Below are 13540 nucleotides of genomic sequence, written 5' to 3' on the forward strand. Positions count from 1 at the left end.
ATTAAACTCTTACACACATTCTTCCACAAGGTTTGGTGGGGGGGCAAATATTCCATTTTCAAAAATACTTAGGGGATGGAGAGATAGTGGGGGAAGTGCTTGCCTTGCACATGACCAGTTCTTGTTCAAGATTCCCATACTGCATATAGTCCCCTGAGCACCATCAGTAATGATCCTTGAGGCGAGAACCAGGAGTAAGTCCTAACCACTGATGACTATGGTCCAAAAAACAGTTTTTTTTTTTTTTAAGAACCCAAATCTTTGGAGTGGGGTTTGTTTAGTCGTGCTCTGCTTAAGAGTTTTTAAATCAGTGTCAAGACTCTAACAATGATGGTTGTATGAGGTTGACCCTCATGTCACAGATTTGCATCTCCTGGGCCCGCTTATCCAGATATTTTCCTTTGGTGGTGCTACTTTCACAAAGTCAGCCAATCTTAGATTCTACCCATCTTGGATGCTGGTTGGATCTATGGATGCAAATCTTATACATGGAGGACCGACTATAAATCAGATCTTTCCAAGTGTGTCAAGTTTGGTATCCCAAAACCCTTCATTCTTTGGGGTCAGCTGTATGAGCAATTTGTGCAGTGCCATCTACTTTTGTGCACAGACACTCTGCAATAGTGGAACATCAAAGAAATGTCCTAGGCACGCATTTCTTAGAATACCCTGCGCAAAACATGCCTGTCTGTTTGTCTACTTTTTTGGGTGTTTGGGCCAGCTGGTGGTGTGTGTGTGTGTGTGTGTGTGTGTGTGTGTGTGTGTGTGTGTGTGTGTAGACTTAGTCCTGGCCATACACTTGTGTGCCACTCACTCCCCGTGTTGCTTAGGTAACTGTAAACATCAGTCAGGGTCAAACCTGCACCTCCCACATACAAAGCGATCACTCAGCCCTCTGAGCTGTCCCTTCTGCCCCATGAATGTTTCTTTCATTTTATTTTAGTTTTGGGGCCATGTCTTGTCCTGTGCATGGCTTATTCCCTGGGGCCATGTCTTGTCCTGTGCATGGCTTATTCCCTGCTCTGCACTCAGAGATTACTCCTGGTGGGTAGTGGGAGACAATAAAAGGTGCCGAACCCAGATTGGCTACATGCAAGGCAAGTGCCTAATTTGCTCTTCTATATCTTCATTCCCATGTATTTTTTTTTCTTTTAATGCTTATTGGGCATCTTTAACAAGTTTTTTTTTAAATTTTTTATTGAATCACTGAGATAAGACATTACACAGTTGTTCATGATTGGGTTTTAGTCATAAAATGTTCCAACACCCATCCCTCCACCAGTGTAATTTCCCAGCACCGATATCCCCAGTTTTGCTTCCACCCCTCCTAAACCAACCCCTATCCCAGTCTGCCTCTATGGCAGACTCTCTCTCTCTCTCTCTCTCTCTCTCTCTCTCTCTCTCTCTCTCTCTCATTTTAGGCATTACGGTTTGCAATGCAGATGCTGAAAGGTTATCATGTATATCCCTTTACTTACTTTCAATATTCACTTCTTGTCCAGAGTGATAATTTCCAGCTAAAACTATCACAATAGACTCTCCTCTATCTTAACCACCCTCTACCCCACACCCTTGTGATAATTTTCAACCGTTGACCAGTCTTCCTGGTCCATTTACCTGACCTTGGGTATTAGTTTCATACTGCCTTTTTTAAATATATATATATATATATATATATATATCCCACAAATAAATGCAGTCATTCTATACCTGTTCCTCTCCTTCTCACTCGTTTCACTCAGCATGATACTCTCCAAGGACATCCATTAATAGGCAACTTTCATGATCTCATTTTTTCTGACAGCTGTATACTTCCATTGTGTAGACATACCATAGTTTCTTTATCCATTTGTCTATTCTCAGGCACTCTGGTTGTTTCCTGATTCTGGCTATTATGAATAGTGTTGCAATGAACATAGAAGTGCAGATGGTATTTCTGCTGTGTTTTTGGACCCCCAGGATATATTCCCAGAAGTGATATTGCTAGGTCAAAATGGAGTTCAATTTTTAGTTTTTTGAGGAATGTTCATGTCGTTTTCCAATAAGACTGGATCATTTGGCATTCCCACCAGCAATGAATAAGGGTCCCTTTCTTCACACATCTGCACCTGCACTAGCATGCTCATTTTTATTTATTTATTTATTTACTTATTTATTTTTCCTTTTTTGGGTCACACCCGGCATTGCACAGGGGTTACTTCTGACTCATGCACTCAGGAATTACTCCTGGCTGTGCTTGGGGGACCATATGGGATGCTGGGAATCGAACCTGGGTTGGCTGCGTGCCAGGCAAACACCCTACCCTCTGTGCTGTCTCTCCAGCCCCTGGTATACTTATTTTTAAAGAAGCTTCCAGGCCATCCTCTATAGATCACATGCCATTTTAAAATAGAGTGGTCCTAAACTTTTGTTGTCTCACAGTAGAATTTATGGACACAAGGGACACATCAAATCTGGCTATCTTGATTTGGAATTCTAGTAGATATTTTCTGTGGTATTTAAGATATATGAGAATTTAATATTTAATATGATATGAGAATTTAATAAGATATGATATTTAAGATATATGAGAATTAAGCAAGAATTATTTGTTTAAAATAAAGAACTTATAATTATTTATTCATTTACCATTTGCTGGGGCAGGAGCGATAGCACAGTGGGTAGGGCATTTGCCTTGCATGCGGCCCACATGGCTGACCAGAGTTCGATTCCTCTGCCCCTCTCGGAGAGCCCAGCAAGTTACCGAGAGTATCTCGCCCGCACAGCAAAGCCTGGCAAGCTCCCTGTGATGTATTTGATATGCCAAACACAGTAACAAGTCTAACGATGGAGACATAACTGGGCCCACTCAAGCAAATCGATGAACAACGGGAGGACAGTGTTACAATGCTACCATTTGCTGGCTCTGGAAAGTTTCATAGAGTTTGGCCATTGAAGAACACGAGTTATCAAGTCTATTGATCACTTCTGCTACTAAGGAGAAGGAAAAAATCAGGATACTCAGGATTTAAGAAAATTTTCTCTTGAGTTTTCCATAGTCTGAACACAACTGAGCACAGAGCGAGCAAGGCATCGAGTATTGAACCATACTGAGAAAAGAGAAAGCGTAGCTTGCATTGCTTTGTTTTGATGTTTATTATCCCTGTATGTGCTACATCTGATGCTTTTATTTCTTCCCTGGAGAGTTTTTACGTAGTCAACATGCACCTTAGATTTTCCACTTTGTTTTTCAGGCCAAAGATGCCCTAGAAAATACTGAAGTTCCTGTTGGCTGCCTTATGGTCTATAATGATGAAGTCGTGGGGAAAGGAAGAAATGAAGTTAACCAGACGAAAAATGTATGTGGGCTGGGACAGTGGTGGAGGGAAGGGGACACTCTGGTGTCAGATGTGGTGCTAGAATGTTTTATGCATAGAGTATTATAGACCATGGTAAAAGTAAAGTAAAGGCCCTCCCGTTGATCATCGATTTGCTCAAGCAGGCCAAGTAATGTCTCCATTGGAGACTTTGTTGTTACTGTGTTTGGCATATCGAATACGTCACGGGGAGCTTGCCAGGCTCTGCCGTGGGGGCGAGATACACTCGGTAGCTTGCCAGGCTCTCCGAGAGGGGCGGAGGAATCGAACTCAGGTCGGCCATGTTGGCTGCGTGCAAGGCAAACACCCTACTGCTGTGCTATCGCTCTAGCCCATGGTGCCTAGAATTAATAAATTACGTGAGCCGAGTAGCATCACTGTAAGCATGAGACAGCATTAGTGGATGTGGACAAACTTGACACAACTACTGAGAAGATGGTATAGGGAATTCCATAGGAATAATGGAAGGGCCATTTATATATATTTTTTAAGGCATCAGGGTCCCTTATCTTTAAAAAAAAAAAAGAAAGAAAAAAAAAAACTTTGGTGACGGAAGTGATACATGTTGATTTTTTTTTCTCTTTTTGGGTGCCAGTATCCCCACTGGGGGACCCACTAGAGCTCCATGTAGCTGGTACAGTGCCTGGAAGTACCAGGGATCAAACCCAGGGCCTACTCCCAACTTCAATGTTGATTCTTTAAAATTTATAAAAAATTAGGAAAATTGAATAAAGCTACAAAATCATCAGCACTGACTTTCTTCCCATGAAATTTTGCTCTAACCCGAGTGAAATGCAGGAAGGGATTTTGTCACATGAGCATGTCACCATGGAAACATCTTCATTTTGAGCAAATCTAGCCTATGGGAATTCTATTTCACACCACACATCCATTGAACTCAACACGTTTTTATGCTCCTTAAAATACTGTGTTTCTCCTAAAAAATTGAAATACTCTCAGAGATAGACAGGATGTACAGAGATTAGTTAAGTCACTTGCTTCTGATGTAGCCAACCTTGGTTTGATTCCCAGCACTGCACAGTTCCTCTTTCATTATTGGGAGTGATTTTTCCTGCCCTCTCAACCCCCATCTCCAACCATCGTCCTGGGAGTGATTCCCTCCCCTCCCCCTGCTACACACACTTACACACACACACACCTTGCCCCAGCCACTTCAGAGTCAGGAGTAAATCCAGAGTACTTAGTCCAACCCTCCAAAAAAATTTCTCAACTTAACTTTGGAGGTCTAAGGGGGTATACAAAAGCAGTTCTGTATTTCAGATAATGATGCAAGAAAGTATAGAGTCACCCTCTGACCCTGTACCTACGTGTAGTGGATATGTTTAACTTTCATTTACGGTGGTTTAAGAGTAGTTCATGAATTCAGTGAACCCTTCTTGATCATGGAATCACATGTATCACATGTGTGTTTGTAAGTTAAGTATCGAATTTTAGACTTAGCAAGGACTCGAGGATAGCTTCTGCCCATCACACCACACACACAGGGTGCTTGATGTAATTCTGTGATCTGGAGAAACCAGTGGGTATTTGCCGTGGTGCTATGGGAATTTAAATTTCACCCATAATAGCCATCAGAAAGGAAACTGAGGGCCTGGGGATATAAGATCAGGGCACAGGCTTTGCATGGGAGAGATACCAAGCACTGTGCACCCAGCACTGCTGTGCCCGGGCATTGAATGGCCCTGTCCTTGGGCTGAGTATGGCAGCAAGTAGCTCCTGGACTCCCTGAGAACTGCTAGAGAGGGCCCCTTCCCTCTCCCCCACCAAAGCCGAAACTGAAATGGAATCAACACCTCGCAAAGAACCCAAAACCACAAAGCAGTTATTACATGAGCCTCAAAGTATCTATGCAATAAATGACATGTATAATACAATAATTAGTTAATCTCATTATTTGGGAATAGGATTCTGTATTTTTTTGTTTGTTTTCATTTGGTTTGGGGCTCAGGGCTTACTCCTGGCTCTGTTCTCAGGGTTCACTCTTGGCACAGGTGGATGGTGCAGGGGGAGCTCGGGGACCATATGGGTTGCCAGAGATTGCCAGGTGGTCTGTGTGCCAGGCAAATGCCCTACCCACAGTGCTATCTCTCCAGAGCCCTGTAATTCTGTAGCACTGCACTGTAGCACTGTCCTCCCATTGTTTATCGATTTGCTCAAGTGGACCCGGTAACGTCTCTGTTGTGAGACTTATTGTTACTGTGTTTGGTATATCAAATACATCACGGGTAGCTTGCCAGGCTTTGCCATGCGGGCGAGATACTCTCAGTAGCTTGCCGGGCTCTCCAAGAGGGGCGGAGGAATTGAGGGTCAGCTGAGTTGTTCATGTGCAAAGCAAATGCCCTATCCACAGTGCTATCTCTCCAGAGCCCTGTGATACTGTATCTCAGGTAATTGCTGAATCTTGCTCTTTGTGGCTTGTCCAGATCCACATATTTAACACGGGGAACCTTAAATGGTCCAAGGACATCTGCCCAACCCACCAGTGACCCAGGGTTTTTCACCTGGCAGTGCTCACGGAGCTTTTCCTGGTTTTATGCTTGGGTATCACTCTTGGCAATGCTTAGGACACCCCCCTGTTATGCCAGGGATCCAACTGAGGTTTGCCTCCTGTGCTGGCTCTTCTGCCCTCCAACTGTGTCTCAAACACTCCGCCCAAGCTCATCTTCTGGTTCTTCAGAAGCAGTCAGAGAAGGAGTTGATTGAGATGCCTCAGTTGATATCAGTGTTGTGGAAGGTTCTTTGATTCAGGAATTCTTTTTTTTTTTTTTTGGAAGGGTGGGGGAGCAAGGGGTCTCTCCAGCTGTGCTCAGGAGGCCCAGGGACTCCACCCAGCGATTCTTAGGCATAGGAGCTGGTGGTTCAGTGCAAGGGCCCTTGCCTGCCATGCTGCAAAGACTCTGCGATGTCAGTGAGCCCTTGGGCCACCACGCCAGCAGCACTTCAATGACTATTGTGGTGTTGGCCATCAAACTAGTGTGGGTTACAGGCCAGGTATGCAGCCGAACTTCTCAACTACCTCTCCAGACCCACTGAATCAGATTTTTAGTTTTATTTATTTGTTTGTTTGTTTTAATTCCTTATTGAGATTCTGTGGTTTGCAGTGAAGTTGATGATGCTTCTCATGCACACAATTCCACACCTGTCACCAGTTCCAGGGGCGCTTCCCCCAATTCAGTTCTCTGAGTTAGTTCTCCTATCAGGATGAGTTACGTTGTCTTTGCCTCCTTGCTGCTGCCTCTCTGTGTGTCTTTAAATCCCACACCTGAGAGGGATCATTTCGTGTCTTTCCCTTTCCTTCTGACTGACTTCCCTCAGCATGATCTCTTCTCCTTCCGTCCACGTCGCTGTGAATTGCATGACTTTGTTCTGATTTTTTAAGAAGCACTTGAGTTAGGGGAGTTCTTTGAAGAAACACTTTTGTAGTCAACTACCTTTTGGGGTTTGCTTTCAACTGCCTTTCAGCACTGTTTCTAATTGGTTCCATATGCCTTTGGCACACATAACATCTTGGCTCACGCATCAGTACTTTCCATACCTTGCCAGGAGATCATTTATTCATTCATTTATTCATTTAATTCTTTTTCACTCTGGAGCAGAAAGGAAAACCTCCCAAGCTATCATCAGAGGGCTTAGTGGCCACTTTCAGTTATACTTGGCCAGCTGGGCGGGACAGTTCAATGCTAGGGCATGGCAATGTAGCAAATCTCACACCCAACGGTGATGGCAGACCTCGAGGGCCACAGGTGGCAGTGCTGGAGCATGGCTGGCATGCAGTGTTAAAGATAAAAATGGCATCCCTGTGTTTGCCAGGCATGTGCCCCGGACCCCTGTTTCTTAGTGTCATTACTGAAGGAACATAGAGCATTTCAACATATAACCTTCAAACATACATCATAAAAAAAATCAACATGTGTGTGTTTGTGTGTGTGTGTTTGTGTGTGTGTGTGTCTGCCCACTGCTTTATATCCCCCCACAAGGAGTTCAGGGAGCTTTTCAAGCATCACAAAATTTTGCACAGTGGCTTGTCCATGGTTCTCAATCCACGTGATCCGGTTGGTAAATGCAGTTACCGTGAGTATCACAAAGAAAAGTCCCCTGGCAGAGAGCCTGTGTCACTGATGCAGCTGAAGCTCTGTGAGAGATAAGGCCTGTGTGGCCTGTGGGGAAACCGAGGCCTCCAGAAGTTTCACTACTTGATGAAGCCATGTTATTAGTAATAGTTTGGCTGCCTCTCCAGCTCCCCAGCACGCAAAGTCTCCTCTCCAATGCAGGTGAACATTTCTCAGTGAATTCCTAGAGATCTGCTCAGAGTGAGACCATTGGCCGTAATGTTTGAAATTGGAGCACAAGTTCCTGAAGTTTCAGGCATTCTCTAAACGTTTAGAAACCATCTTTAAAAATTACTTTTTGGGGGGAGATACAGGACAGAGTCGTAGTACAACAGGTAGCATACTTGCCTCGCATGCAGCGGACCCAGATGTGATCCCCAGCATCCCATATGGGTCCCCCAATCCCCTCCAGGAGTGCTCCCTGAGTGCAGAGCCAGGAGTAAGCCCTGAACACTATTGGGTGTGACCTGAAAACCAAAAAATATATATTCTTTTTTTCTCCCTTTATGCCATTTCAGTTGAAAGAGGGTCCTATAAGGCTCATAGGTACTTAATTAAAAGTATAGAGTATTTCATGTGGCATCTCAGATTAGGGACCTAGGATGAGGTTTTGATACTTGCATTGGGGGATATATTATCAATTAATTAGAGTGTCCAAAGTCCTTTATTCAATTCAAATGGTGGCAGAAACTATCTGTTCTTTGGGGTGTATTTATATCAGAATATTAGTAATACACAGTTACGGGTAGTGAAGAATCTCAATGCAAGCCTCTCTCTCTGTCTCTGTCTCTGTCTCTGTCTCTCTCTCCCTCTCTCTCTCTCATCAGGCTACTCGACATGCAGAAATGGTGGCCATCGATCAGGTCCTGGATTGGTGTCAGCAACATGGCAAGAGTCCTTCCGAGGTGTTTGAGCACACCGTGTTGTATGTCACCGTGGAGCCATGCATCATGTGTGCAGCTGCCCTCCGCCTGATGAGTATCCTTTCTCAGAGGGGGGTCGAGACTGAGGAAGGCCAGATAACCTGCTGGGGACATACGAAAACAGATTGATGGAAACTAAGAGGAGATACAGGGTACAGTGCACAGGGAAGATTTTTTTAAGTGACTATTTCTTTTTGTAGGAAATAATATCAAACCATTAAATAGATATGCTAGAGAAAAGAAAGCATGGAACTAAATTGTTCCATAAGTCATAAGTGTAATAGAGAAGCACTGTAGCACTGTAACACTGTCCTCCCTTTGTTCATCAATTTGCTCAAGCGCGGGCACCAGTAACATCTCCATCGTGAAACTTGTTGTTACTGTTTTTGGCATATCAAAAATGCTACCGGGAGCTTGCGAGGCTCTGCCGTGCAGGCGGGATATTCTCGTTAGCTTGCCGGGCTCTCCGAGAGGGATGGAGGAATCGAACCCGGGTCGGCTGCATGCAAGGCAAACGCTGTGCTATCACTTCCGCCCAATTGTCATAGAGTATAGAGTAATAGAGTAGGTTATAAAATAGTATAAACAGGAAATCATTTGACAAATAGACACTGATACCTTTCTATAATGATGGGTCTCATTCTCCTAAAAAGCCTTGAATATAATCTCAGGGCTAGGATGAAAGAGACGTTACTGGGGCCTGCTCGAGGCAATCGACCTTTCTATAATAGAAAGTGTAAAATTTTTCTTTCTGCTATTTTTTTTTTTGTGGTCAATACCTACTATGACATTTGGGAAATTTTATTTATTTATTTTGCTGCCACACCTGGCACTGCTCAGGGGACCACATGTGGTGTGGGGATTTGGACAGGGGTTGATTGCATGCGAGGCAAGTGCCTCATCCTCCATATGAACTCTGACCCCATATGAAAAATTTTATATACAAGGGAATACAAGGTTAAAAGCAAAGTAATTTGTGATATTATAGTTGTAAGTAAAGGGGACTCGAGAAAGTTACAGCTGTTTTTGAATTATGCAATGCATGTAATAAGTGACACAAATGCTGACTACTACTAGGGCTGACTACTACTAGGGCTGACTACTACTAGGGCAGGCACGGTTGGTAGAGCGTTTGCCTTGCAGACAGCCGACCCAGGGTTCAATTCCCAACATCTCATTTGGTCCCCCGAGCACTGCCAGGAGTAATTCCTGAGTGCAAAGCCAGCAGTAACCCCTGTGCATCGCCAGGTGTGACCAAAAAAGCAAAAGAAAAAACAAACAAAAAAAGCCAAACAAACAAAAATAAAAACCCCAAATACTGACAAATACAAGTCAGTCTTCAGAGATTCTGTTTCCTTCAGGGTTACTCCCAGCTCTGAGCTCAGGGACTTCAGGCTTAACCTCGGGTTCCTGCTTGTGAGATGCACACTCCACTCCTCTGAGCACTATTTAAAATTTTTTTGGATAATTCAAAAACTCCGTTTCCTAATTGCGTATTTTTATATGCCTGGCAAGCCACCCGTGACGTATTCGATATGCCAAACACAGTAACAACAAAGTCTCCAATGGAGACGTTACTGGGCCCGCTCGAGCAAATCGACAAACAACGGGAGGGCCTTTACCTTTACCTTATTTTTATATGTAATAAAATAAAAGTTTATCACTTCAGAAATAATATTCTGGCACATGATAGCATGTTTAATCTCAACTTTATAAAGATAAGTTTGATTTATTTAGTATAAATTAGAAATTTCTTTTCCTCCTGCCTGGACTTTGTTTTTTTTTTTTTTTTAATTTTGAAGGGTTTTTGTCTTTTTGTTGTTGTTGTTTTTATTTTTGTTTTGGGGCCACTCCTGGCAGTGCTCAGGGCTTAGTCCTGGCTCCGTGTTCAGAAATCACTCCTGGTGGGGCTCAGGGACCTTATGGGGAGCTGGGACTTGAACCCAAGTTGTTGCATGCGCGTCAAGCAGCCAACCCACTGTACTACCTCTCTGGCCACAAAATACTGATTTTTCAGCCCTTTAAACACTCTTTCTTGTGTAATAAGGAATACTGTACTGCGTGGTTGGTTGGCTGGATTGTTGGTAATTTTTTTTCTCTTTTTTGTTTTTTCATAGCGGCCTCTCCTGGCAAGGCTTGGTCAGGGCCACCTGAGATGCACCCCGAGGTGCCAGGATGGGTGCTGATGTGCTGGGGGTTGAGCCCATGGCCTTGCACATGCTCAGTTAGTGACCCATCCCTTGAGCTAACTCCTCGGCTGGGTCGTGTGGGTTTAAACACAAAACCGAAGCCCAGTTGCTCTTAGCACCAACTTGTCTCTCCGATGACTGTTGTAGCCCTTCCCCTAGTTCTGCTGGGACAGCTGGCCGAGCCCCCGGTGCCTTAATTCCGTCTCAGAAATCCCACTGGTTGTATACGGCTGTCAGAATGAACGCTTTGGTGGCTGTGGCTCCATTCTGAATATCGCCTCGGCTGATTTACCCAACACGGGGATGCCGTTTCAGGTAACGCCACCCAGCTCTTGCTTTTTCCGAAATTTCCAGTTGCTTGGGTCTCCCGACAGGCGTGTGAGTTGTTAGTGGGTGCTCGGTTGATTGAGGAGTCAGGATGGGAACGTGCAGGCTCTTTGGACCCTTGGTGTGTTGGGTAACAGTGGTTTGTCCTGTCTCCCTCCCCCGCACCCCTGCAGGGAACTTAAATTTATTGAGTTACACCCACCACAGTGCTCGGGAGGCACACCCAATTCCATCAGGAACTCCTAGTCCTCTGTGTTTATCTTTAACCTCTCCTCTGTGCTCAGCATCCCCTGTCTGTTAATCACTAACATCTCCAAATCAGACCCCCTGATTTGTAAAGTCAAATCTTCTGAGGACTCTGGATTTTGTATATGTAAGTGAAATATTGCTTTTCTCTTTCCTTTATGTCCTTTGCATAGTTTACTTCAGAGCAATGTCCTTTTTTTGTATGGACCCGGTAAGAGGTATATTAAGCTTAAAGGTTGGCTCTTCCTGGGGACATTTCGCTATATATCCCAGACTACAGTCCTCAGGCCACATTATCTTTCCTGACCCCAACAGGGTCTTTATTCAGTTTATTCTTTTTGGGTCATGACTGAGTTTGTTCCATGATTGAGCTCTTAACTTATTATACATTTTATGGCACTTAGCCTGTCCCTTTTCGATACCAGGGTAGCTTGCGGCTTGCCCTGGGTCATTTATTCGTCCGGATCAGAGCACAGGGTGAGGGTCTGGCTCTCTTAAGCATCAGCACTTCTCTTGAATGAGTCCCCAGCCTTCCAGGGCATCTCCTGCCATCCTTACCAACACCTTCCAAAATGTGTGAAGACAGTGGCCCCATGGCATTTGGGGAATGTTTCCTGCTCTGTTTACAGCAGGTTAGTGTGGAGCTTGGTCTCTGTCAGCAACAGCATGATGGTTACAGTGAACACGTGGGTACCACTCTCTTCGTTGTCATTGTTGCAGTGAGAACATTTCAACTCCTACGACAACTTTAAAGCTTCCAGTACATTCCCATGAACTATGGTCAGGGAGCTGTATGATACACCCCCTGAGCCTCCTTCCAGCGGAATGTCTGTGCCAGTCAGATGGTGGGGTGTTCCCATTTCTTCTAGCCCTTTGCCTTAGGCAACTATTGTTCTACCCTGTTTATGAAGAAAATATGGAATGTTACCCAGCCAGGAAAAAAAGAAGCCAGTCTTGCCATGTATGACAAATGACTGACTCTAAGGGCATGAGACTCACTGAAATATGTCACAAAATGAATGGACAGATACTATTTGTTCCCAGTTTATCTGTGGAACTCCCCCAGAGTATTGACATCACAGAAGGTTGCTGGTTGTGATGGCATCTATGCGGGCTTCTGAGGCCCAGGCACGAGTGGGCTGAAGACACACAGGAAAAGGAGATTCCTCCAGGGCAAAGACCTAGAGCGGCCACTCTTGGGACCAGGGCTGACCCCTCTCACCTTCCATGCATTGCTTCCAGACATGCCTTCCTCTAATTCTCCACTTGTCATTCCGTCATTTGTTGTGACTCAAAAGGAATATGTCCAATTTATACTCCTTAGACAAAATTTCAGAGACTTGTTTAAGCGCCGACATGCACGTGTGTGTGCGCGCGCACACACACACACATGCCTTATATGTATATAAATATGTCAGAATGTTGCTAGGGATGGTACTCAAGGCACTATGTATATTTCTGCTCTGCCATTGTAAAATCTTTCAAGGTCCTTATATGAAAACACAGTGAGGAAGAAAAAAGGAAAAAAAGAAAAGAAAACTTTGTGTACATCTTTTCTTCTGGAAATTTTTGACTTCCCTGTCCAGAACGTGCGTTAACTCTATCTGAAATATGTCTCACATAATCTTATAGATATTGCTCTTTTTATGGGGCACAAGTGGCATGTTCAAGGCCTTTCCTCATTCTCTCGTTTCATTAGTGCATTCCTGGATATCGGGCTGAGGAAGCAGTGGAACTCTTGAAGGCCTTCTACAAACAAGAGAACCCAAATGGTCAGTTTCTTCCTTCTCACCATCTTGCACGTTTCGCTTTGAAACAGGTTATATGGCGAATTGGATGTGGAGTTACCTTTGTGTTTCCTCTGTTCTTTTCACAGCACCCAAATCAAAAGTTCGGAAAAAGGAATGCCAGAAATCTTGAAGTTGTGATGGAAGACAATGCCTCAGGATGAAATTCCTGAACTAAGAACTGATGACGTCATCGGACATGGGTTCCTATATTGAAGCAGGAGAAAGGGTCTCCTTTCATCTGCCTCTAACATCCTTGGAAATTTTTAAATGAATTTGCTCATTAAGCCATGCATTTTTGATTGTCCTTAGAACAGATCTTCTTTGCTTTCATAAAGCATTTAGAGAAAATGCATACCTGAAAACAAGGGTGAAAGTGTGATTTTTAAAATCATAGCATATTGCTATAACAAAGCCTTATTCATGTCTTCTTTGAAGATGAATTGGTTTTAAAATAAAGGTAAAAAACATAAGTTATCATTGCTTCTTTGTTATTGAGTGGCTGTACTGTGCAAGGCTGTTTGTTTATTTAATGAACTGACAAATAATCCCATTCTCAAGGTGTTTCTCTTCAAGTGAAGG

General features: G+C 43.9%; 1 protein-coding gene across 1 annotated transcript in view; it reads left to right on the forward strand.

Moving 5' to 3' along the window:
• ADAT2 (adenosine deaminase tRNA specific 2) overlaps positions 1 to 13156 on the forward strand; it is a 29131-nt gene extending 15975 nt beyond the window's left edge. Inside the window, exons 2-6 of the mRNA XM_056126256.1 lie at positions 3234 to 3338; positions 8314 to 8464; positions 10807 to 10913; positions 12871 to 12943; positions 13048 to 13156. Coding sequence (XP_055982231.1) covers positions 3234 to 3338; positions 8314 to 8464; positions 10807 to 10913; positions 12871 to 12943; positions 13048 to 13091 — 480 coding nt within the window. The 3' untranslated portion in view covers positions 13092 to 13156. The remainder of the gene's footprint in view (positions 1 to 3233; positions 3339 to 8313; positions 8465 to 10806; positions 10914 to 12870; positions 12944 to 13047) is intronic.
• Positions 13157 to 13540: the final 384 nt, after the last annotated feature.

The sequence above is a fragment of the Sorex fumeus genome, unplaced genomic scaffold (assembly GCF_029834395.1).
Source record: "Sorex fumeus unplaced genomic scaffold, SorFum_2.1 ptg000061l, whole genome shotgun sequence".
Lineage (NCBI taxonomy): Eukaryota > Metazoa > Chordata > Mammalia > Eulipotyphla > Soricidae > Sorex > Sorex fumeus.